Source organism: Pteropus medius, unplaced genomic scaffold, assembly GCF_902729225.1.
Source record: "Pteropus medius unplaced genomic scaffold, Ma_sr-lr_union100, whole genome shotgun sequence".
Lineage (NCBI taxonomy): Eukaryota > Metazoa > Chordata > Mammalia > Chiroptera > Pteropodidae > Pteropus > Pteropus medius.
In genome coordinates, this window is record NW_024346150.1 from 3,386,355 (window position 1) to 3,411,965 (window position 25,611).

Consider the following 25,611-nt stretch of genomic DNA (forward strand, 5'->3'; position numbering starts at 1 on the left):
TCACATATCAGGCTTCTGTACATTTATTAAAATTTTTGTTATTTTTATACCTTTCTCAGCTGGTTTCATGAAGATAGAACGGCTGTTTTTTTTTTTTCCTTCATTTTATCCTCAGCATCTATTAGATTGCATGAGATATGTGTGTATTTAACATTTGTTGATGAATGGAGTTGGCCTCAAGACTTATTTTCTTGAATATTAAATACCCCAAAATAAGTAGCATCTATGGAGATTTGAAGGAAGAGTTCTGACTCAAGATTTCTGAACCCATATTAGTTGCCCTTCATATGTGAAGTTGACATATGCTTAGGTATGTAAGGGTACATAAGTATATTTCTGAAGTACCCTTTCTGAAGTAATTATATGAAATGTTACTCCAGCCAGGCCAGGGATGAATTAAGATGTCAAGAATGCAGAAGGGCATGGTAACAGAGTAATTGTATTAAACATTACAAATTGTTCATTACATAATACTAAACAGATCCTTAGACTGGGATCTGATGAACCATAGGAATCCACGGATGGACTTCAGACTGTGAACACTTCGAAATTCTGTATGAAATTATTTATGTGTTTTTTCTTGGGAAAAAACTCTTGAAAGGATCTATCCATCACTGCTATAGAAAAGCAAGGAAATTTCAAAGATGCACTAAATTTTGAAAGTGGTAAATACAAAGCAAGAACCAGCAAATCTATTTTAGTAAAAAGATATATAAATGAATAAAATACTATTTAAAAAAAGAGACTTTCAGATTGGGTTAAAAAAAAAAACAAAATGTAAGTAGCTGACACATATTGGAGACTCTTAAAACAGCAAGATGGAAAGCTTGAAAGTACGATCAACAAATGTGTATCTGATATTCTGGTTCAAAAGAGGTAAGAAAGACAGTATTACTACCATACAAAATATAAATACCAAACAGAATTTATAAAATGAGATAGCATAGATTTTATACAAGCTAGATAATGTACCAAATACTAGAGCAAAGATAGATAAAGCTATAATGATTTGAATAATAAGAGAAAATGAATAGAAACAGTGTTAATGGGTGATTTTAATATCCCTGTAAGTTCTTGGCAAATTAAGTAGGGGTGATTTAGTTAATCTAAGTGGATACTAAAGATAACTTCTGTTAATATATTTGAAAATATGATTGAAGTGGACAATATTTGGGGAAATATGAATAACTAAAATTAACCTAAATAGTAGAAAACCTGCCATTGAATATGCAGTCACGTTACCTTCAATGAAGACACCAAATGCTGATGACTTTATAAATTACTTCTTTCAACCTTTCAAGAAATTTTCCTATACTTTATTTTCCAGAGCATAGAAAAAAAGGGAAAGTTTAGAAGCCAACATGATGCAGAAATAAAAGCCTGGTAGAATAACCTGAAACAACCTACAGATTGTCGTCACTCATGAAAATAAATATAAAAATTCTAAAATAATAACATTAAATTGAACAGTTTTTACAAGTATAGGACACTTGTAAGGATTATTTTTAAGGAAGTAGGTTCATTGTAATATTAAGACTGTAATTAATAAAATGTATCATCAGTGGGTTATAGTAAACCAATGATTATCTCAGTAAATGGCATGAAGAGATTTAATAAAAATCATGATTAGCTCCAGATAAAATTTCTTTAGGAATCCAGGAATATTTCCCAAACAAGCTGAGTATTACCTAACTCAGATTAATAGCCAACATTGCAAATAGTAAATAAATGTTAGATGATGCCTCTTTCAACCATTATTAATTAACATCATTTTGAAAGCTCCAAGTCAAATCAGTAAGAGAAAGGAAAGGTCTTAATCATTAAGACTGAGATAAAGTCCATGGAAGACATTTCTATACTATCTACGTAGAAAATCCAATCAAGTCAATTATAAAATGTGTGTTAGATAAAATACAAGTTAAATGAAGTACTATTTACCAATTAAACGAATAAAATTTATTAGCTTTTCTGTGTGTGTTTTATGTATATATCAACAAAAACCAGTTAGAAAACATAAGGGGAAAGCAAATCACATTTACAGGAGCAATAGCAACAGCAAAATAAACGTCTTGGAATATACTTTCTAAAACCTTATAGAAAGTGCTGACTCATTCTTTTTAATTGTTACATCATACAAATATAACTAGTTTCCTATTAAAAGACATTTAAGTTTTTTTTTCTGTATTTTTGTTTTTACTATAAATGAGCCAAAAACGTTTTAAAAACTAACAACAAAGAATGATTTATATTCCTTGATTTTAACTATATAATTAAACTATAATAATTATTTATTGGTTTAGGTATATGAATAGATCATCGGAATAGAGCATAAGGTCTCAGACACCCTAAGCTAAATGGCATATCACACCTGTAGTATAAAACCAAAGGCAAATGCCATATAAAGGCAACTATTTGAAAGGTTTTATTAAAAATTAAAAATATATTTTCTCTCTGATGCTTAACTGCATTTTCCTTTCTCCCTATTCAAGCAGTCATCTTTCTTGTTTGCAATAGACTTTTCTGAATTCAACCCCTCTCTTTTTTCTAACAGTTCCTTCTCCAAATGTCAGTTCTTCCTGTGTTTATCCATGACTAACTGCTGCTAGTACATTGGCATAAATAGACCGAAGTTACCATATGCAAATGAATACTTATTTTTTTGCTGTCTATTTCCAAAAGAATTTAAAGCAATTTGGTACCAGTATTAGGATAGACTGAGCTGCTTTTACAAAGTAATCCAGGATAGTATCATAGTCACTCAAGCAACAGCAGTAATAACAGACATTTTAATAGCATATACACTTTGCCTGGCACGTTACATTTATTAATTCCTCGAATGCTCACAAGAACACTACGAGTGAGTATCTCCATTTTACAGATGAAGAAAATGAGACACAAATAACTTATGTAACTTGCTCAAGGTTAGAAAGCTAGTAAGTAGAGGAACCAAGATTAGATACTCTGTCTCTAGGTACTCTGTCTCTAGAGGCCTTTTGCTACACTGCCACAAGATAGAAGATTTTTTTTCTCATATATTCTTCCAGAAGATGGGTAGGCGATCCTGGGCAGTAGGCCTCTATTCCACTAGGTCATCAAAGAAAACAGGTTCTTTTTGTTTTTATCATTTCCTACGGTGGTTTCTTTGTGTGCAAGTAGAAAATGGTAATGAAAGAAAATGGAGACGACAATTTTCTTTTTGAAGAGAGTGACCTGGAATTTGTCTTTACCACTTTGCCTCACATACCATTGGCCAGAAATTGGCCATAGGACTGTTAACTACTGTGAGGGAGCCTGGAATCTGACATCTAGCTAAAATTCAGAAGTTCTGTTATTAAAAGGGAGGAGAGGAGGACAGATATGTGTGGGGTGGGGAGCAATTTCTCTTCTTCACTAAATTAAGTTACAGTGGAAATGGATGTCAAAAAGAGAGTAAAGGTATTGTCAGCAAAATGGAGAGGTAGGAGGTCTCATTGCTCGTCTTCCCCGGAAATACAGTAAAAAAGTAAGACAGCCAACTTCAAATCCATGAAAATATCTCAGAGATAACTCTGGACTACAATGAAGAAGCACAAAAACCCCTGCAGAGCTCAAAAACTGAGGACCGCCACATAGAAAAGTATGGGAAGTATTTTATCTACGTCAACCCATCTCCCAGCCCAGAACAGCTTGGCGCCAGGGGAGTTTCCCTCAGAGGAATTTCTTCCCATTGGGAAAAGGAGAACAGGGGGACCCCGGCAAGTCTCACCCCTTTGTACATTGGTAGCCTTTGCTCTCAAGGTCTCCCAAGTCTTCACCAAAGCTGATCCCAGTTGCCGAGCAGCCTGGAGTCCCACCTGCTACATTGACTCACTGGGGTGGAGCTGTCATTGCGGGCCCAGGCTGCAGCTGCATCTATCCCTATCTGGAGTCACTACAGTGAGCCCCAGAGAACCAGACCCCTTTTCCATGAAAGATCTGCACATTCTGTACCTTAGACACCAATGCCACTGTCACGGCAAGTGCACCTGTACCCCAGGACCCAGACATTGGTAGTTTCGCGTGCACCTGATCCTAGGACCTCTACTTTGCTACCAGATGAGGTACCAAGAGGAATTCCATTGGCTGGACTTCTTTCTGTGGGCATAAAAAAACAAGATGAATCCAACAACTTTTGCCTCTGAGGATCCCAATAGCCCTAGCCACCACTGACACCTGCAAGACCTCTGTAATATTAGCCACAGAAGACTCCCATAGTCTTTGCTGATGTTGACCTCAGCTTATGGAGCTACACAGAGACTATGCCCCTTTGCCTTCATAGGGAGCAAAGATACTGCATCCTACCCAGCCAGTGTTCTCAGAACCTTCTCCAGGTAAAAGTCTTGCTCCACCCAAGCCAGTCCAAAAAGGCTAGAAATGTGACTGTGCCCTCATATATGCAGACATCAACACAAAACCATCAGAGATAAAAAATCAAGAAATGTGACTGTGCCCTCATATATGCAGACATCAACACAAAACCATCAGAGATAAAAAATCAAGGAAACTACCAATTTTCCAGGGAAATGGAGACCTGTGAGTTATCCAAAAAATTCAAAATAGTTATTTTAAGGAAGCTAATATAATTCAAGAGAAGGCAGATAGGGAACTCAACGAATTTAGTAAAGTAATACATGAACAAAATGAGTTCAACAAAGAGAAAGAAATTATAGAAAGAACCAAACAAATTGTATATCTGAAGAAAATAAAAGAAAACCGTGATCACGAACTTTAACATTAGACTCAGTCAAGCAGGAGAAAGAACTTGTGGATTTGTAGACAGATCTTTAGATATTTTTCAGTCAGAGGAGAAAAAAGAAATTAGAATGAAAAAGGGTGATGAAAGCCTGTGTGAATAATGGAACACAATTAAGTGAAACTATATCTTTATTACGGAATGCTAGAAGGAGAAGCAAGAAAGGGACAGAAAACTTATTTAAAGAAATAATGACCAAGAATTTACCAAATCTAGGGAAAGATACAGCCATCTAGGTACACTAAGCTCAAATAGTCCCAAACATATTCATCTGAAAGATCTCCATTGAAACAGTATAATCAAGCTCTCGAAAAAAAGGTGAAGAGAATTTTGAAAGCAGCAAGAGAAAAAAGACTTCTCACATACAAGGTAATCCTAATAAGATCATAAGCAGATTTTTCAGCAGAAACCGTACAGATCAGGAGAGAGTGGGATTATATATTCAAAGTGCTTAAAGAAAAATGCTGTTAACCAAGAAAACTTTACCTCGCAAAGTTATCCTTCAGAAATGAGAGACAGAGACTTTCCCAGAAAAACAAAAGCTGAGGGAATTTATCACTACTTGACCTGCCTTATAAGAAATGTTAAAGAGATTTCTTCAAGCTGAAACAAAAAAAATTGCTTAGTAACATGAAAACATATTAAAGTACAAAATTCACTGATAAAGGTGTGTATGTTTGTGTATATATACACACACACATATTTATATAGTCAAATTCAAAATATATTGGTATCGAAGTGGTTGTGTATAATCACTTCGAACTCTAGCATATAGGTTAAGAGACAAAAGTGTTAAAAATAAATGTAGCTACAATATTTTGTTAATGAATACACAATATAAATATTTAAATTGGGATAACAAATTATGGGAAGGAGTAAGTACATGATAGAACATTTTTATGGAATTGAGGTTAATCTGTTATCAGCTTGAAATAGGTAGTTATAACTAACTATAAAATGTATTATGAAAGCCTAATGGTAACCACAAAGCAAAATCCTATGATAGATACACAGATGATAAAGAGAAAAGAATCAGAGCATCCCACTACAAAAATCATCAGCTCACAAGGAAACAACAAGAGAGGAAGAAAGGAACGAAGGCACCACAAAACAATCACAAGGCAATGAACAAAATGTCAATAGTAAGTCTTTATCAATAATTACTCGAAATGTAAATAGTTTAAATTTTCCAATTAAAAAACTTAGAATGACTGAATGAATTAAAAAACAAGACCCAGCTATATGCTGTCTGCAAGGGACTCATTTAAGCTTTACGGACACTAGTAGGCTAAAAATGAAGGAATGGAAAAAGATACTCTGCAAATGGAAATCAAAGGGAGAGATAGCCATACTTACAACACACAAAATAGACTTTAAGTCAAAAACTGTAACAAGAGACAAAGAAGGTCATTATATAATGATAAATGGGTCCATTCATCAAGAGGATATAATAATTATAAACATATGAATCCAATATTAGAGCAACTAAATCTATTAAACAGTTATTAATAGATGTGAAGGGAGAAATAGCAATGCATTTATAGAAGTGAGTTCAGTACCCCACTTTGAACAGTGGATGGATAATCCAGACAGAAAATTAATTAGGTAATAATGGACTTGAATGACGCTTTAGACCAAATGAACCTAACAGATATATACAGAAAATTCCATCAATAGCAGCAGAATACATATTCTTCTCAAGTGCACAGGGAATGTTCTCCAGGACAGATCATATGTTATATCTTTTCTGACCATAGCGGTATGAAACTAGAAATCAGGAGTAAAGCTGAAAAATTAAATACACTTTTGAACAACCAGTGGGTCAAAGAAAAAAAAAATAAAAAGATATCTTGAAAAAAAATGAAAAGGGAAGTACAACATGCCAAAACTTATGAGATGAAGCAGTAGCAGTTCTAAGATGAAATTTTATAGCAATGAACACCTGCATTAAGAAAAAAGATACAAATAAACTGCCTAACTATACTTCTAGAAACCAGAAAAGAACCAACTAAGCCCATAGTTAACAGAAGGAAGGAAATAGTAAAGATTAGAGCAGAAATAAAAGAAATAGAGACTAGAAAGACAAATAGAAAAGATCAACAAAACTAAGTGTTGGTTTTTTGAAAAGATTAACAAAATTGATAGACTTTCAGCTAGACTAAAAAAAAAAAGACTCAAATTAATAAAATATAAATGAAAGAGGACATATTACAACTGATAACACAGAAGTACTCTCAAAAATTGAAGAAGGAATACTTCTAAACTCATTTTATAGAGCCAGCATTATCCTGATACCAAAGCCAAGAAGAGAAAATTTTAGGCCACTATCCTTGATGAACATACTTGCAAAAATTCTCAGCAAAATACTAGCAAACAGTTCAAAAGCAAAGGATGATACCCCATGACCAAATAGGATTCATCTCTGGGATGCAAGGCTGTTTCAACATCCACAAATTAAAATGTGATGCACTATGTTAACAGAATGAAGGATAAAAATTATGTGATCATTTCAACAGATGCAGAAAAAGCATTTGACACAATTCAGCATCTTTTCATGATAAAAACTCTCTAAGTATAGAAGGAACATTCTTTATCATAACAAAGACCATAAATAATCATACTCAATGACAGAAAGAAGTCTTCTAAGATCAGGAACAAGACCAGGATGCCCACTCTTGCTATTTCTATTTAACATAGTACTGGATATCCTAGCTATAGCAGTTAGTATAGAAAAGGAAATAAAAGGCATCCAACTCAAAAAGGAAGAAGTAAATTATCTCTTTGCATATGATGTGATCTTATAGAAAACCTTAAAGTCTTCACCAAAAACTGTTAGAATATGCACGAATTCAGTAAAGTTTCAGGATTCAAAATCAATATACAAAAATCAGTTGTGTTTCTGTACACCAACAGAGAACTATTTGAAAGAGATATTAAGAAAACAATTCCATTTACAATAGCATTAAAAAACAATAAAATACTTAGGGATGAATTTTACCAAGAAATCGAAAGACCTGTACACTGAAAACTATCAGACAGTGAAGAAAGAGATTGAAGAGTATGCAAATAAATGGAAAGGTATCACATGTTCTCTGATTAAAAGAATTAATAATGTGAAAATGTCTATACTACCCAAAATGATCTTCAGATTCAATGCAATCTCTATCAAAATTCCAATGACTTTTTTCATAGGAATGTAAAAAAACTTATAAAATTTGTATGGAGCCGCAAAAGACTCCAAATAGCCAAAGCAATACTGAGAAAGAACAAAGCCAGAATCATCACAGTTCTTGATTTTAAACTATTACAAAGCTATAGTAATCAAAACAGTGTGGTACTCAAATAAAGCAGGCACATAGATCATGGAACAGAGTTGAGAGCGCATACATAAACCCATACATACATGGTCAACTAATTTTTGATAAAGGCATCACAAACAATTGAGAAAGAGCAGTCTTTTTGATAAATGGTTTTTGGAAAACTAGATATCCATATGCAAAAGAATGAAACCGCAACTCTATCTTACACCACTCAAAAAATTAACTCGAAATGGATCAAACCCTTAAAATATGACCTGAAACTGTAAAACTCCTTGAAGACGACTTGGGGGAAAAGATCCTTGACATTGGTCTTGGCAGTGATTTCTCGAATAAGGCATCAAAAGCACAGGCAATAGAAGCTAAAATAAAAGTGGGACATCGAACTAAACACATTTTGCACAACAAAGGAAACAATACAATATTTGCAAACTATATGTCTGATAAGTGGTTGATATTCAAAATATTCAAAGAACTCATAAAGCTGAGTAGTACAAAAGCAAATAATCCAATTTAAAAATGGGCAGAGGCCCTGAATAGACATTTTCCCAAAGTGTACAAACGGCCAGTAGGTGTCTGAAATACAGGTGTCAGGGAAATACAAATCAAAACTACAATGAGATATCACTTCACACCTATTAGAATGATTATTGTGAGAAAGACTAGAGGTAAATATTGGCAACGATGTGGAGAAAATGGAACCCTCATACGCTATTGGTGGGAATGTAAAATGGTACAGTTAATATGGAAAACAGTATTTAGGTTCCTCAAAAAATTAAAAATAGACCTTCCATATGGTCTACCAGTCATACTCCTGGGTATATATCCAAAAAGAATTGAAATTATCATCTCAGAGAGAGATCTGCACAGCCATGTTTACTGCAGCATTATTCACAGTAGCAGAGATTTGAAAACTATCTAAATATTCTACAATGGATGAGTGGATGAAGGAGAAGTGATTATATCCATATATCTGTATGTGAGATAGATATATCTATCATATGTATGAGATATATAAATATTATTCAGCCAATAAAAAAAGGAATTCCTGCTATTTGCAATAATGTGGATGAAGCTGGAGGACGTTATGCTAAGTGAAATATGACAGAGAAAGACAAATATTGTATGGTATCACTTATATGTGGAACCTTTAAAAACATCTGATATTATAGAAACAATAGAATATTGGATGGCAGGGGCTGCAAGAGTGGTAATGGGGTGATGAGGCTGAAAGGTACAAATTTTCAGTTTTAAGATTAAATTCTGAGGATCTAAAGTACAGTGCAGTGATGATAGTTAATAACACAGTATTGTATACCTGAAAGTTTCTGAGAGTATATCTTAAGCATTCTTACACACACACACACACACACACACAGTGTTGACTATGTGAGGTGATAGATGTGTTAATTATCTTCATCTTGATAATCATATTACAGTTTATATATCAACTATCACATTATACACTTTAAATAATTATACAGTTCTGTTTGTCAGTTATTCCTTAATAGTTAAAGAATAAAAAAGTTTAGGAAAGTATCCTTTTAAAATAGTGTATGTTTTGTTTTAAAGCACTCAGTTACTTACAGGAGTACTCTTAAAGTGCTTTTCTACTCTTCTTTCCTTGTCTTGCCCACATCTGTGGTCCTCATGTCCTCCTATTCCCTGAGTTTTTCTCTAATTCATATTCATTCTTCATTCTCATTACTGACAGTTATTGTCTTTTTCTCTATTAATTGGTCTTCCACATATATGCTCCCTCTCTCATACCTGCCAGAGTGATCTTTTGAAAAAATGTAAGTCGAATTAATTTATTCTCCTCTTGAAAATCCTCAGTGCTTATCTTTCATAGGTTAAAATTCTAAACTTCTTGGCCTTTTGTACCCTTCATTTTCTCATTTTTATTTGCCTCTTTTAATACTTTCCCAAGCATACAAGTTAAATCATGCTTTATCTTATTATTTTTGGATGATGTCATCTAAATTCTTTATTTTAGCATTATTATTTCCTTTCTTTAAAAGTCACACTCACTCATCCTTACGTTTTACCTAGAAAGCTATGTTTTCTTCAAGATACTGCTTAATTATTACCTGTTTTGTGAAATGATCACTGATGACCCTTTGTCCTCAAGCAGTTTGTAGTTATTCCATCCCTTGCTTTCCCATAGCATTTTTAAGTATATGCCTTCGTCAGTATATATCTTTTGTATCTTATACATAATGATATTATATCAAAAGATAATATAATTACTTGTTAACTCTTTTCTGCTCTTTAACTTCATGTGCTCCCTGAGGGCAAGGATTATATTAATACATCTTTTAAAAAATTCCCAGCACACAACACAATACATGGCACATGGTAGTCATTGAAACAAATGGCAAGTGAATTGTAAAGGGATGAAATGATTTATTGAAATTTATACAGATAGAAAACAAGATGGTTTCACTCAGGCTATTGCAACAATAGACATTGATTTTTTTTTACATTATGAATTTTTAAAAACAAACAGTAAAAAACTCATTCATTTTTACAGTGCTTTTCCGAATTTTAAAGCACTTTCACTTCATCTCTTAGGTTTTTCAACACCTTGGACAACCTTAGAGACATTTTTAATAAGAAATTTTATTTAATTTTTCTTTGGTGATTGAAATATTTACATATATAACATTCTGCCTTTGGATGTGCATGTTGAAGAATGCTTACCTCTGACCTACTTACTTATAGCACATTTTGTATCACAGTGGATGACGTAGTAGATGAAAGTGATGACAACGATGATATTGATTTAGAAGCTGAAAATGAAACTGAAAATGAAGATGACCTAGATCAAAATTTTAAGGTTAGTATCAATTTCTGTCTTTAGTCACCTTTACAGATTGCATACTCAGTTATAAAAGAAAGATTGAGTAAATACATATAGCTAATGGTAGATTAATTTTTTTGCCCACATGTTTTTTATCATGGCTGATTATAGACAGTAAGCTACTGAAAGAGAAAATAATGTTTCTTTGAATGAATTGCTCTGAAAAGGGCCTTAAAATAACTTATTTTAACTCTCTCTGACCAGGAAGATTTTATCTAACCTTTCTGACTTAGATTTTAAAGTCTAAAGAAATCTAAGTTTGAAGTGAAGTGTTTTGAGAATTGAAGTGGCAACCTATTTCTCTTTCAACAATCTTTTGTGGATACAAAATAGTAGGAAAGTAATCTATAACTGATGGCTTCTTGGTAAGAATTAGTGTTTACATAATGCTTCTTAAGTTTTAGTTGAAGAAGGAAATGGAAAAAAGTGTTTATTGAATTGAGAAAAGAAAAAATTTTTGTTACATGAGATGTTAAGTAAAGAGGCAGGTGAGTTTTCAGAATTTTATGGCACTTTTACAAGTCTAGATGCTTTATATTTTGCTTTATTTAGTGGTAGAAGGGGCATATTAGCAGAAAATGTAGAAAAATGTCTGCTTAATGCCTTCATTTTTCAATGCTTTTCTGGGGGAGGGGGATTCATTAGACTCTTACCTGCTTGGCCCTTTTTGTCTTGAAATGCTACATCACAATTGGGATATACTGAGTATTTGACTTTCTGGAGATAGATTCTAAGATACTGGAAAGAGATTTCTATCTTAATAGCAGATACACAGCCAGTTTTATTATCACCAAATATGACCAACACAAACTTTGGCAAAATTGTCAAGTTAGCCAGTCTGGTAACATGATGGTCTGCATACTGGACTCAAGAAGCTACAAAGAAGAAAAACAGTGCTGGTTCTCTTTGTCAAGGCAAAAAAATAAAAATAAAAAAATGGGGTAACTATGTGTTTATGGTTATGGACTTGATGTAAGTGAAAAGATCCAAGGATCCAAGCTCAGGAAATTTAAATTCTGTATGTAAAATCTTTCTTGGATGACAGGAGCTATGTTAAAATCAGTTGTTTGGGTTCTTTGGGAAGTGAGTGTTTAGGGGTAGTAAAATTTCCCAGATTAATGCATAAATGCATGCTTAAAATTTTTTTAAAAATCATTTGAGGGTAAGTTACATAAATATCATGGTCCTTTGCCCCTAAATATGTCTGTGTGTGTTTCCTAAAACTAGTGATACTCTCTTACATAACCACAGTATAGTTATCACCTTCATAAATGTATAGCGATATAACACTATCCATGTTCCATTTTGTCAGTTATTCTAATTATGTCCTCTATTATATTTTCCCATTCTCTAGTATAGAATCTAGCATCAGGTATTGCATTTAATTATTTTGTCTTTTAAGTCTTCTTTAATTTAGGACATCACAGATTTCTTTGTCTTTTATGACATTCACTCTTTGACTAATCCAGTGGTTGACACCATTATTCCCTGGAGTATCCATGACTGCTCACCTTTCCCCATGTTACTTTAACACAGCAGTTATAAGAAAAGTAATTGATTGAATTTATTGAATGCTTAATCCTATGCTAGCCCATGCTCTTTACATATAGTAACCATTAAATCCCCATAGAAATCCTATGAGGTATATGGTATTATTACCTTTGCTTTAGAGGGCTAATTAGAAAACAAGGCACAGAAAGGCTATCAGTATAGCTTGTAAGAGGTGGGGCCAGGATTCAGAATAAAGCAGTCTCGTGTGAATGTTCGCTCTCTTTTCCACTATTTTATAAAATATTTTTCTTTGAGGGCTACAGAAATGTTGGCTCCTTCAGATTACTGAGTTGTATTATCTTATTTTTCTTCTTTACCACTGCCCGCCTTTCCTCTCATTGGCTGTTACATTTGGACATTCCTTATTTTTTCCTTTTTACCTAAATTCCACCACTTCTTTTATGCTTCAGGTTAACCTGCTACTTGTAGTGGGTATAATATTTGTGTTCTGTTGTGGTTCGAGTTCTAGAGACTGTTTTTTCCTCACCACAGTGATTCCATTCTCTTTGCCTCAAATTTTTCAGTTTGGAACATTTATAGAAACCTGGAGGTTCTAGAAGACTTGTCTCCGGATAACCAGGATTTGTCAATATATAAACTTTAGTGCATTATTTTTTCCCTCAACTTCAGAAGAGCTTTAAGGAGTGGTAGAAGGTTGTTTTGTTTATTTCTTCTGTGTCCGTCAGTAGCTCTTCATCTTTTTTGCTAGACCAAAACACAAAATTGCCTATTATTGACCTCTTAAAGTATAATTTTCTTTTCTCATTATGCCCATTTTATAGGTAAATTTTTTTTTAAAGCAGAGAGTCACTATGTAAGGCTGTATTTTTACAAAATAATATTGAATATTGAGCTAGTATGGCTAGAGAAAATAATGTGTCTGTAAAAAATTTTGTAAATTTTGAAAGCATTGTCTACTTTATTAGACACTGATCAAGAAAATTATATTTTTGATTCATCAATGCATAATTTAAGATAAATTACATATTCTTGTAATAATTATACAACAACGATATAATAATTAACATGATACTCATTCAGTAAACCAGTTTTTATTATTTATGGCAATGGGAAAATTTTTATTGGTTATACAAATAATAGCTATATTCCTGAAAATGAAATGTGAGAAATATGTAATATATTTTTTCTTTTAAATTACTTATTAATATGAAAATGTATAAATATAGTCAGATACATGTATATAAAGCATTTTAAGGATTGAAGCATAGTAGAATAAATTTAAGGCCAAAAAATAAGTAGTTGACTCTGGTGGTAAGATAAATGCAAAACTAAAAATGAATATCAATTGCAAGTTAATCACTGGTCTTATTATCCTCTTTAGCCATAAGTGAAGGTAGTGATGAATTTGCATTTGTGTAAGGCCAGAGTTGTTGAGGGTCCTAGAGAATAGCTTGGATGGTCAGTAAACTGACACTCATCTTCCCATCATGATGTATGTTAACTCTTTGAACAGATACAGACCAAATGAATTCTGGATGCATACCGTGTTTCTCTGAGATCATACTTCTCCTTTAAATTTACCTTCTTCTTTCCCAAAGGGGCATAGGAGTCATTTCTGGCTGTCGTTCCACTTCTACTTTTATTTCCCCTGAAAAACATAGGGGATGGTGACATTGAGCTTTTCTAAGGGTACTTTGTGGACCATGTAATTAATATAAGAGTGCATGACAATCATTAGTCTCTCTTGAGGCAGAGCATTTATGTTGACCCACATTGCATGCTCTGAAATCACTGACTAGTTTTACATCCTGGCTCCTCTCTTTGTCAGCTGTGTAATTTTAAGTAAGACACTTAACCTCTCTGTACCTCAGTTTCCTCTTCAGTTAAATGGAGGTAATGATACTATCTACTTCATAATGTTCTTATATAGGTGAAATTAGATAATACATGTAAAATCCTTAGCATAGTGCTTCACATATTTTCAGTGCTCAATAAATGTTAGTTATTTTGATTATCACCACTACCATCGTATATGTATGTTTTAGCTTTCTTAAATTTTAAGCTGCCCTTTAATTATGATCAAAATGATGGCAATTAGAGAGATTGGGGGAAGCATACTTTAGTCTTGATCTTGACACTAATGTTTCTATTTTGAGGAGCCTAAACACCATGTTATATTAGAATAACATTTGACAAAAACAAAGCACAGCAAAACAACCAAAACAGCGAGGCAACAACAACCCCAAAATACAAGCAAATTTTAATTTACAGTAATATTAATATAGCTTTTATTCAATGATTATTCTCTAATTACATGTAATTAATAATTTGGAAAACTTTAAATCTAAAATGTAGCTGTATGTTTTTCTTAACTGGTGACATACCATTTTTATTATTTCAGAATGACGATATTGAAACAGATATTAACAAACTAAAACCCCAGCAAGAACCAGGACGAACGATAGAAGAACTTAAAATGTATGAACACCTTTTCCCTGAGCTTGTTGATGATTTTCAGGTATAAATATAGAAAATTCAGCATCTTCACTGATTTTAAGAAAAAGTTATTTTTTTATCTCTTAGTGCTATAATAACTTTTAATTCTGCTTTTCATTTCTAAAAAATGAAAGTAGTATTGCTTTTCTGAATGACGTTGGACATTTACTTCCACATTCTGTAAAATGAGGGGACTAGCTCGTTTAATTTTTAGACTAGCTTTTTAATTTTTTTGTCACTTTGTTTTATTATTTTGACAGCTTTTTACTCTTTCAAAAATAATCTTTAAAATAGCATTTCAAAATCTTATTTTAAAGCCTTCTTTGTATAAGTTACATTCAGCTAAGGGGAGATGAGAGCTAAGGAACTACGGTATTAAAAATATAGTCTGTGCATGTTGAGTAATTTTTTCCTGATAGTTACTATATAAATCATGGAATGTAGGGAAGAGAGGACAACTTGAAGTCTTTAAATCTTAAGTTGGTTCATAGAGAGAGTGATTTCTTGTTAACATCTTACCCTCATTTATTTACTGGAGTTCAGACTGTATTACACAGCAAGTAAAGCTGATTAAATTGATGGCAATTAGTAGATCTAGTTTCTTATTCTCACTGAGCTGCTCACTTGTGGTGGGTCCTTGAATTTCAAGTCCCTGCAACTGCCCAGGACTTGAAATAAAGGATTTGAACCAGATAATCTCAGATTTATTTAGTTCTTGCTACTATATGAAGGTTATATGTGAGAAATAAAAGAAAAATTTGCTAGCTAATGTTTACTTTTCACAGTTCTAATTATTCAGGTTTCTCATTAGGAATTTATGAGTTTTGGCTGCAGTAGAAGCAGCAGCAAGTTGCCCTCCGTTTCCCTTCCCCAGTGTCTTTATACCCCCACAGATTTGGGGTATATGGAAAGGTACTCTGAAATCAGGGGTACTAAAAAAGGGCAGAATGGAGAGAGTATTCGTTAAAAAGAGAAAAAGAAGAAGGTAGGAAGAGGCATTTGGGAAAGGATACAGGGTGATTTTCTTCCATTCAACCTACAGGAGGTATCTGGCTGCTCTTTTAACACCTTTTTGCCCAGGTAAGAACCACTTAAAAATAAAACTCCAGAGATAACAAATACTGCTAACTCACAGCAGAAAAATATTGTGGAAGGAACTTGGGGGAAGAATTGATTATTGTGTGAAGAAATCACCTGTGTTCTTCTCTATGTGCATATGAGAACTATATAATGTTTTTAAAAATTGTAGGAATAGAGCAGAGTAATTTTTTAATGAGTGTGAATGCCAGTATTTTGATTTTCATTCTTTCACAAGCCAGTTCTTCATTCTTGTGGACTATAGTGATAAGTTCTTATATATTTGCCTATTATCACCCAGAGTAGGCTACCCTAGATGGCTTCCTCCCTGGTACCTATGAACTGCTGGCCAACCTGTCCTTTAATTTGGCTGCTCCTAGAGCAGGTTCCTCCTTTTGGTCAGACTTGGTGTGTCCAGGGTTAGATGGTAAGGACAGGTGTGAGTGCGAGAGCTCTAAAAAGTCTTCTTCCCAAGTGAGTACTCCTTTTTAGTGTATTTAAGCATAAGAAGCTACTCAGGCATTTCAGATAGTACATATTTATTAATGTATTCTCTATTTTGCCATAAAGTTTTATGTGGAATAGTTAGCTCTATTTCTTTAGCATATGTTATGGGTAATAGCACATGTCTTATTTACATAATTGGAAAATCATTTCTAAAGTAGTCGCGTTGGCATTGACTATCTTTCTCATTTTTAAGTTTCAGAAAAAGGCACTGTTCAAATACTTGAGTCTATTTTTCGAAGTACTGTGTTGGAACTACATATAGGCAGCAGTATTTAAGTGATGTACTTTTGAGAATTAAAAATATTAGTCGGTTCCAGGTAGGAAGTGTTTGAAAGATTTTTTTCAGCCATCATCATGTCTGATACTGGCAGATCATGAAATATTAAACATAAATAAAATTAATTTTGATTATAACTTTTTCTACTTGGTTTTGCATGTCATTTTCAACATCAACTAGTGAAGTTTAAAATTAGTTGATGTGTTTGAATCCTGAACACCACCCACTTTGTTGCCAGATGTGTGAAGGCTATTATTCAATGGCCAGATGGAGGCAAAATGAATGCATTTAAAGGCAACATATGGAATTATTAAAATAATTATCAACATACTTTTTGAGGGAAACTTACTGTAGTGGTTTAAAAGCTATGATTATTTATTCGTAGTGACAAATTATAGTTTTATTTGCTTTTGTTTCTTCATGGCAGAATATGGGAAGTGTCAAAATTCTGCATTTTCACAGCTATTTTTTCACACATCTATGGTAGTGTGATGACATTTACCATATGGACGTTTATTATGTTTTGTTTTTCTTTCCTTCTTCCTTCTTTTTATTAAAGTTTTGCATGGGCAGAGTTTAAAGTGTCAAAAAGTTTTACATAGTTTAATCAAGAAAACTGTGGTTCCCTTTCCATCTGCTATTTCCTACAATTACTTTTAGCATGTTTTTGAAGTTAATCCTCACATTTCTAAATGATATGCTTGATCATTTAGCATATCAGTGCCATGTCTTAATTTTTCCTGCCTTTGTTCATTCATTTTTTCTTTCTTTCTTTCTTTTTTTTTTGGTATAATCATCTTAAGATAAGCATCCAGTACTTTTCAGCCTTTCTTCTTTTACAGTATTCATATTTTTAGGCTATAAATTTCATTCTAATTACTGTTTAGCTGCATAAGTTTAGATATTTAGTATTTTCATTATCTTGGTTTTGAAACTTTATCTCCATTATGATTTTTTCTTTGATTCCTTGATAATGTTAAAGCTGGCTTTTTAATTTCTCATTTTTCATTTATCCTTTTATTGATTTTAAGCATATTGTAGGAGGATAAGAGGACATATTTTTTAATTATTATAATCCTTTGAAATTTTTGAGGCTTATTTTATGATTTTAAATAAGGTCAACTTTCGTTACTATTTCTGTGTCCTTGGAAAGCATTTTTTGGCTGTTGTTTGGCACAGTTGTATATTCGCCTGTTAGGAAAAATTGTTAATCGTGTTGAGAACTTCTTTTCAATTTTTATGGATTTTATTCCTATACTCAGTTATTGTGAAAAGTGTGTTAAAAATTTCTCAGTATGACTGCAAACGTCTCTGTCTTTTTGCAAGTCTGTTTTGGATTTTTTTTTTGAGGCTTATTTATTGTATATAAATATAAATTGATTTCTCTTCCTTTTGAATCGAACTCTTTATTATTATGAAGGTACTGTCTAAGAATTTAAGGCAGAAATGTTTTTTAAAAATATTAATGTAATTACATTAATTTTGAATATTTCCCTGATATCTCTTAAAGTTTTTTTACTTTCAACTTTTTGATATCCTAAGTTGTGTATCTTTTAAACAGCATATAATTGGATTTAAAAAACTCAAGTTTGAGTCTTTGCCATTTAACTGAGACATTTAGTTCATTTACATAACATCGTTCCTATATTTGGATTTGTCTTTATGAGATCTTATTTTGTATTTTCATTTGATTTATCTCTATATTTTTGTTCATTTTCCTTGCCTTCATCTGGACTATTTTTTTCTTGTTTCACTTTTTCACCCTTATTAATTTGAAAGGTATATAGTCCTATTATTTTTTATTTTAATCAGTTTTTTTCGAGCTAGAATTTATATACAATAAACCATTTTTATTTAAAGTGTAAGTTTGAGCATTGACATAGACACAATGATTCTAGTTACTCTTGATACCGTTACATACATATTTACTAAATTCTGAAGTTAATCAGGACCTTTCTTTCCTCTTTCTCTTGATTCTAAAAGGAAACAGAGTATTTTAACTATAATCACCTCCCAAACCAACTTCTGTGCTTTTAATTTATATTTTAACTCTGGCTTTTTTTTTTAAAAAACCCATGTGATGGTACAACTCTGTGTTTTATATTTATTGTTTAACATTTACCCACATTTTTACTACCTTTTAATTTTTCATCTTGTTTTTCAGACCTTCTATCTGAATTACTTTCCGTCTGCCTGATTTATGTCTTTTAGTGTCGGACTGTATCTCTCTGTCTGTTGTCTATCTGTCTTTTGGTCTGAAAATGTTTTTCTGTAATCATTCTTGAAACTCAGCCTTTTTTTCCTCTGGCCGATTTTTAAAAATTAACTTTATTGAAGTAAAACTTATATGCAATAAATTGCGCATATTTAGGTCCAACACATTTTGATAAATTTATACAACTATGTAACTACCAAGCCAGTCAATATATGGAATTATTTCTGTTACTCCAGAAAGTCTCCCTGGGCCCTTTTTAAATCAGTCTTCTCATCTCCTGCCCAATTAACTACTGATCTGCTGTCTGACACTACAGGTTAATTTTGCCTTTTCTAGAACTTTTTATAACTGGAATCATATAGTATATACTCTTTTGTATAAGGCTTCTTTTGCTCAGCATATATTTTTGAGATCACTCACATTATTGCATAAGAGGTTCTTTTTTTATTGCTGAGTACTATCTCATTGTATGAATGTATCACAATTTCTTTATCCATTCATTCATTGATGAGTATTGGAATGTTTGCAGTTTGGTGTTACTGTGAATAAGATTGATACTAACATTAGTGTGCAGTGCTTTTTGTGGAAGTATTCCTTCATTTCTCTTGCGTAAATATGTACAAGTGAAATTGCTGGGTAGTATGTATGATCAGTGTATGTTTTCACTTCATAAGAAATTGTTTCTGGTGATTTTTAAGATAATTTCTTTAGCTTCAATGTTCTGCCATTTTCCACTAGTGTTGACCAGGTGTGGCTGTTCTGTTTTTAAAACTTGTGTGGGATTCAATGTCTTTTGGAATCTGTGAATTGTTTTTCCATAGGATCTGGAAAAACTCCTCAAACCTTCAGTATAAAAATCAAAATTCTTACAATAGCCTGCAAGTCCCTGCAGTATCTGGCTCTCTTTACCTGTTGGAATTAATTTTGCTCATTTTCTCCCAGTCACACTAACCTCCCTGCTGTTCACTGAACACACCAGGCGCTCTCCCACTCTGGGACCTGTGTGCTCTCTCCGCTTGTGTTTCATTTCAGTGAGGTTACCCTTAATCAATGGCATTTACAGTTGCAACCCACCTCTCCTCCCCTGGCACTCCCAAATTCATGTTACCCCTTTCCCCTCCTTTTTCTGCTATGACACTTTACCTTTCTATTGTTCCATAAAATATCTTTACATCATGTTTATTATTTACCGTGTTGTCAGTCTTCTCCACTCCTTTCGTGGAAGAATGTAAGCTGCAAAAGAGATGAATTGTTTTGTGTTGTTTAACTGATGGTCTTAAGTACCTGAAATTGTGTTTGGCAAAAACCTTTGACACTGTAAATACTGTAGAAAATAGACACTTGTAAATATTTGTTGAATTGATGAACTACAATTTTGTTACTATGTTTTCTTTAATAGGATTTTGGATGATTTTAATGTCTTTTAATGTTTCTAAAATTTCCCATGTTTCTGTTATATATAGGCATTTTTATAATAGAAAAAGCAAAATAAGTGTAATGAATTTTGTCGTGGTTAAATATTTTGTCTTTTATTAGCGAAATTAAAACATACCCTGTTTTATCCATCTTTAAAATTTCCAAATGTTAGGTTTCTGGAGCAGCACATAAAATGAATATGGTCTTAGTTTTGTTAACATGTTTTAATACATACAGATAAAAGACTAAACATATTTTTTATTTTCAAAGGACTATGACTTAATCTCCAAAGAACCAAAACCTTTAGTATTTGAGGGGAAAGTCCGTGGTCCTATTGTTGTTCCTACGGCAGGAGAGGAAACATCTGGGAATTCAGGCAATTTAAGAAAAGGAGTTGTAATGAAGGCGAATGTGTCTCCTAAAGGAGATGAAGATGGTAAGAAACGTACCTTTATGGATCTGGCAAGAGAAGATATTAAAGATAATGACAGAACATTACAACAGCAGCTAGGTGATCAAAATAGAACTATTTCTTCAGTCCATGGCTTAAACAATGATATTGTGAAGGCCTTGGACCGAATTACATTGCAGAATATTCCTTCTCAAACAGCCCCGGGTTTTACTGCAGAAATGAAGAAGGACTACAGCCTCCCTCTTACTGTCGTTACATGCGCTAAAGCATGCCCACACATGACTGCTTGTGGAAATGTTCTGTTTGAGGGAAGAACAGTTCAGCTAGGGAAGCTATGCTGTACTGGAGTTGAAACTGAGGATGACGAAGATACTGAGTCTACTTCATCAGTGGAACAAGCATCAGTTGAAGTCTCTGATGGACCAACGCTGCATGACTCAGATCTCTACATTGAGATTGTGAAAAACACAAAGTCTGTCCCAGAATATTCAGAGGTGGCTTATCCTGATTATTTTGGTCACATTCCACCTCCATTCAAAGAGCCTATTTTAGAAAGGCCTTATGGTGTACAAAGGTGAGTTACAATTCCTTCTTCCCTCTAAACAAGACCATTGTCAAAATACGAGGCATACTTTTAAAAAAGCTACTTTGGGTATTTATGAAGGAAATTACTCTAAATTAAAGTTACTGTCATTTTTTATTCTGCTTTGGGGATTTTACATTGTTTTGAAATTATTCTTATGGGTTTACTTGGTTTATTTCCTAAGCTTGTTGCTTATTCAAGTGGAGCATAATAGACCCCGATCATTGGACAATTTGGAAAATTTTTATTTAAATTGAATCTGCATATATAAAAACAGATTTATTAATCTTTGAATAAATATTACATTAGTAATATATATTAAATTAGTAATTTGATTATCTTTTGAACTTGATTTAGGTATATAATTTAAAAATAGCAATATAGACAGTATTATTTTGTTGTAAAATTTGAAGAAATATACAATATAAAAATTTTGGATTTATAAAAGCAGTAACTTTATAAATCTTGCCAGTTAATTTTAGAAATTACAGATGATATTAACTATTGCCAACTAGTGAATATTTGGCATATCAATACAGTTTTGATATGACTTGACTATTTTCAGTGATTATGGTTAAGGTTTTGTTATGATGGCTTACCAGTATATAAAAACATTTATATGCTCTTGTTATGATTGTAGTATTTAATGATAAAGGAAGACATTGCTGTCTATATTTGATTTCCCTTAGACTCTAAGCTTCTTTAAGGCAACAACTGTTTCTTATTTTTTTATCTTTAACATGTGGTAAATTAATCACTTTTACTTGGCAACTTAGTATATGATTAATGATACCACTTGGCTTCTTGATCTACAGGTGTAGAATCACATGTAGCATAGCATCAGGACAGGGGACTTACTTTGCTGAGAACGGTGTATGGAAATGGAAATGGGCCTGTGCTTTAGCATCTACTGGTTGTATCACAGACAATTCAGAAGAAGTTGGCTTCTTGGAGTGTGGAATGGCCTTCAGAAGGCACAGGTGAAACTATAACTCAAAGGAAATACTCTACAAAGATAGATTGTCATCCTTCAGGATATAGTAAATGCACTAAATTAGAAACTTCCACATGTTTCTGTATCCGCAGTAGAAAGAATACATGGGGCTGGGAAGCAGGAAGTAGGAACAGAAGTAGTCCTACTTACTATAGCTTGCAGTGTCCCAGTGGGGAACTTTGTGCTTTCTGTCCCAGCACCCCTGAGCTCTACAAAGTTTAGTAGTCTTGTTCACCAAAGTTGGTGCAGTCTTTCCATGGGGGACATAGCAGGGGTATAATTTAACTACAAGCTGTCGTTGCCAACTGGTTGCTTTAGACTCTTGTGTCTAGCACTGGCAGACAGGAATAGGCTCTACGATCTTGATCTAGATCAGCTAAAGGAGGCAGGATTGCTTTTAGGCAACAGGTTAAATATGTGTGGAACTCAAGTGATTCGCTGATTTTTAGTGTGAGTGGACATGTCACAGCTACCCTGGAATGATGTGATTGCCAGGGGCTCAGATCTCTTAGGAATGAGAATTCGGGCCATTTAATCTGATCAGCTGCCAAGGCCTAGCCAGGTGATAGCTGAAGGTGAGAGAGATTTAGAAAGATATTGGAGGGTAGAGATGAACTGCAGCCCTGAGAACCATCACAGTGATGGGGAAAAAGTTTTATCCTTCTCAAGTTTTTCTTCTCAGTTTCTCCTCAGGAGAGGTGCACAGGAACTGTGGAGTTGCTGCTCTCCACATATGGGTGGAGAAGTGGATCTGTGCAACACAAGGGTGGACTGTAGCAGCCATGGCAATGAGCTGCTCCTCTCTCCCTCTTCATGAGAGAGTCTGCTGTGAGGCTTGCAGTTACTGGCAGCCTTCAGCTGCCATACCTTTGGGATCTCTTGCAGCATGCATGCTGAGGCCATACCCTCTATGCATTGCTTCCAGTCATTGATTGATCATGGTGGGGTTACTAGAGTTGAACCATTCTTGACCAGCGCACGGCTCTGCTAACAGGCAGTCTTTGCCATGGGGCGCCCTGTTGGCTTAGTTGAGACTTTTGCCGAGCTGCAATCTGTAGCTCTTTCTGCTCAGTACTCTCTCCTCTTCGAGGTGTCAAGTGTCTTTGGACAGACCTGAAGGCCCTCCTCACCTACTACATTAACTACCAATGATCCTTCTTATTTCCTTTCATAGACTTCGTATTATGAAAGCTTTTCTCAGTTGAGACTTTTATTTAGTATTTTACCCACTTGTGTTAATAAAAGACATATTCTTGCCAAGCAGAGCCTCTGATAAACATTTGATAACTTTTTCAGTTGATACCTTTATTGAAATTAATAAGTAAATAAACTTAATGTTTCAATTAAGTGTAGCTTTGTTGCAAAAAAAAGTATGACGGCCATGAATAGCTATAATACCTACTCTGTGGATTCTCAAAATGTGCTGCAGGTGAGGAGCTATCACCCTCAGCTCTAGTGACCTCTGTTTTCTTTGAGCACTCCTCCGTTCCTCCCTCCCTTCTTTCCTCCCATCCTCTCTTCCCCTATTTCTGATGTTGGGCTGTGTCCTTGCCTGGCTGAGTCTTTCAGAGAATATCATTCCACCATAGTCTCAAGCTCTCCTTACTCTCTTTCCAGGATTGGGCCTATCCTGACAGTGGAGGAGTTTATACAGACTGGGAATTACTGTGGCTCTTCTCCAAACCTCTCCTCGCTTTTAATATTTATGATGAATTCTTTTACCTTATCTCTGGAACGTGGACCTTGTAATCACTCTACAGATCTAATCTATGGATTAGAGCCGGACCTCTTGTGTATATTGGCCACATGTGGGAATTTTTCCTAAAGTAGTTTTTTACTGCCTCTGTACACAGTGTAATGTACCAGAGTTTGTCTTTTATTTAAACCAAAGCTTTAAGATATATTTTTTGATACAAACATCATGATAAGAGATCAAAAGGTCAGTGGGAGTTGGTATATGTGTTTTAAAGGTAGGTATGTTTGTATGCAAGTTAAGTGCAAAGGAGCTGAAGCTCAAGGAAATAAAAACACAGAAAACCCACAGGCAATGGTGATTCTAAGAGATTATAATGGAACTGAATTATTCCTATCATTTAGTGATATCGTAACAATAATAATGTAGCACAATGCATTATTCACATGTTTGTGGTGATACTGGTGTAAACAAACTGTTGCCAGTTGTGAATGAGAATAGCATTTACAATTAGAGTAGTAGGCTATACCATCTAGGTTTGTGTAAGTGCACTCTGTGATGTTCGCACAATGATGAAACTGCCTAACGATGCATTTGTCAGAACGGATCCCCGTTGTTAAGCAACACATGACTGTAGAGGTCATATATCTGTGGTTATACCATATACTCTATAAAGAAGACTGTCTTCTGTGGATCCTCAGAGAATGCCTAGGTAATGAACAACATTCTCCATAGTGTCTTTATAGTAAATATAGCAGTGAAGTGTACTGGATTGTTTCTTTAGTGTTGCTCTGTGTTGGTTGAAAACTAACAAAGTACAGTGCTGCTGATGGACAGATATAATGTGAACTTTCGAGTATTTATTGAACTAAATGGGTTGCACATTTTTCAGACTGCCCTGCACAAATTATTTTCTTCTGAGCCAAGCTTAAATTCGAGGTTATAATCCCTGAAGGTACCTGGAAAATATATATCATTCTGTTTTGACTGGAGAACCATATATTTTAATAGGCAGCTGAGGTAAAGAAAGGATTGACATTTTTTTGTGAAAGTTGTGCTGCTTAATACAAATACATGTCCTAATAAAAGACCATTTTTCCTCTTTATTAATGAGGGTGGAGGGGAAGGCAGATATTTTCCTCAAATATTAATATTGGATTTAGTCTAGTATAAATGGGCAATTCTGCCCACTAGAATACAGTGTCCAAGGTTGAAAACCAGGGGCCTGTAAGCCATGTTCAACTTGTACGTGAATTTAGGCTTCACTTGCAGAGTGCTTTTTTTTATTTTTTTTAACTGATTGCCAACATGTAAAATTTGAGAGATTCTACATAGATATCCAAGTTTCTGGTGTTTCTTGAAAAATTGCTAAGACAGCCTTAACCTCTTTCCTACTTGGCAGCAGTCAGTTTCTTTTTAGACGAAATAATTTTCCACACTGCCACCCTGTCCACCTCACTCAGTTACTTTTTTACCCT

The 25,611-nt window shown here is 33.9% G+C and overlaps 1 protein-coding gene across 4 annotated transcripts in view; it reads left to right on the forward strand.

The window, feature by feature from the left end:
- The window catches only part of AGTPBP1 (ATP/GTP binding carboxypeptidase 1), a 130,483-nt gene that overhangs the window by 53,282 nt on the left and 51,590 nt on the right, over nt 1–25,611 (forward strand). For 3 of the 4 annotated variants that reach the window (XM_039875637.1, XM_039875634.1, XM_039875635.1), the window contains exons 12-14: nt 10,830–10,927; nt 14,865–14,981; nt 20,722–21,437. In XM_039875637.1, the coding sequence (XP_039731571.1) occupies nt 10,830–10,927; nt 14,865–14,981; nt 20,722–21,437 (931 nt within the window). The remainder of the gene's footprint in view (nt 1–10,829; nt 10,928–14,864; nt 14,982–20,721; nt 21,438–25,611) is intronic. The other variant, XM_039875636.1, reaches the window with a different exon arrangement.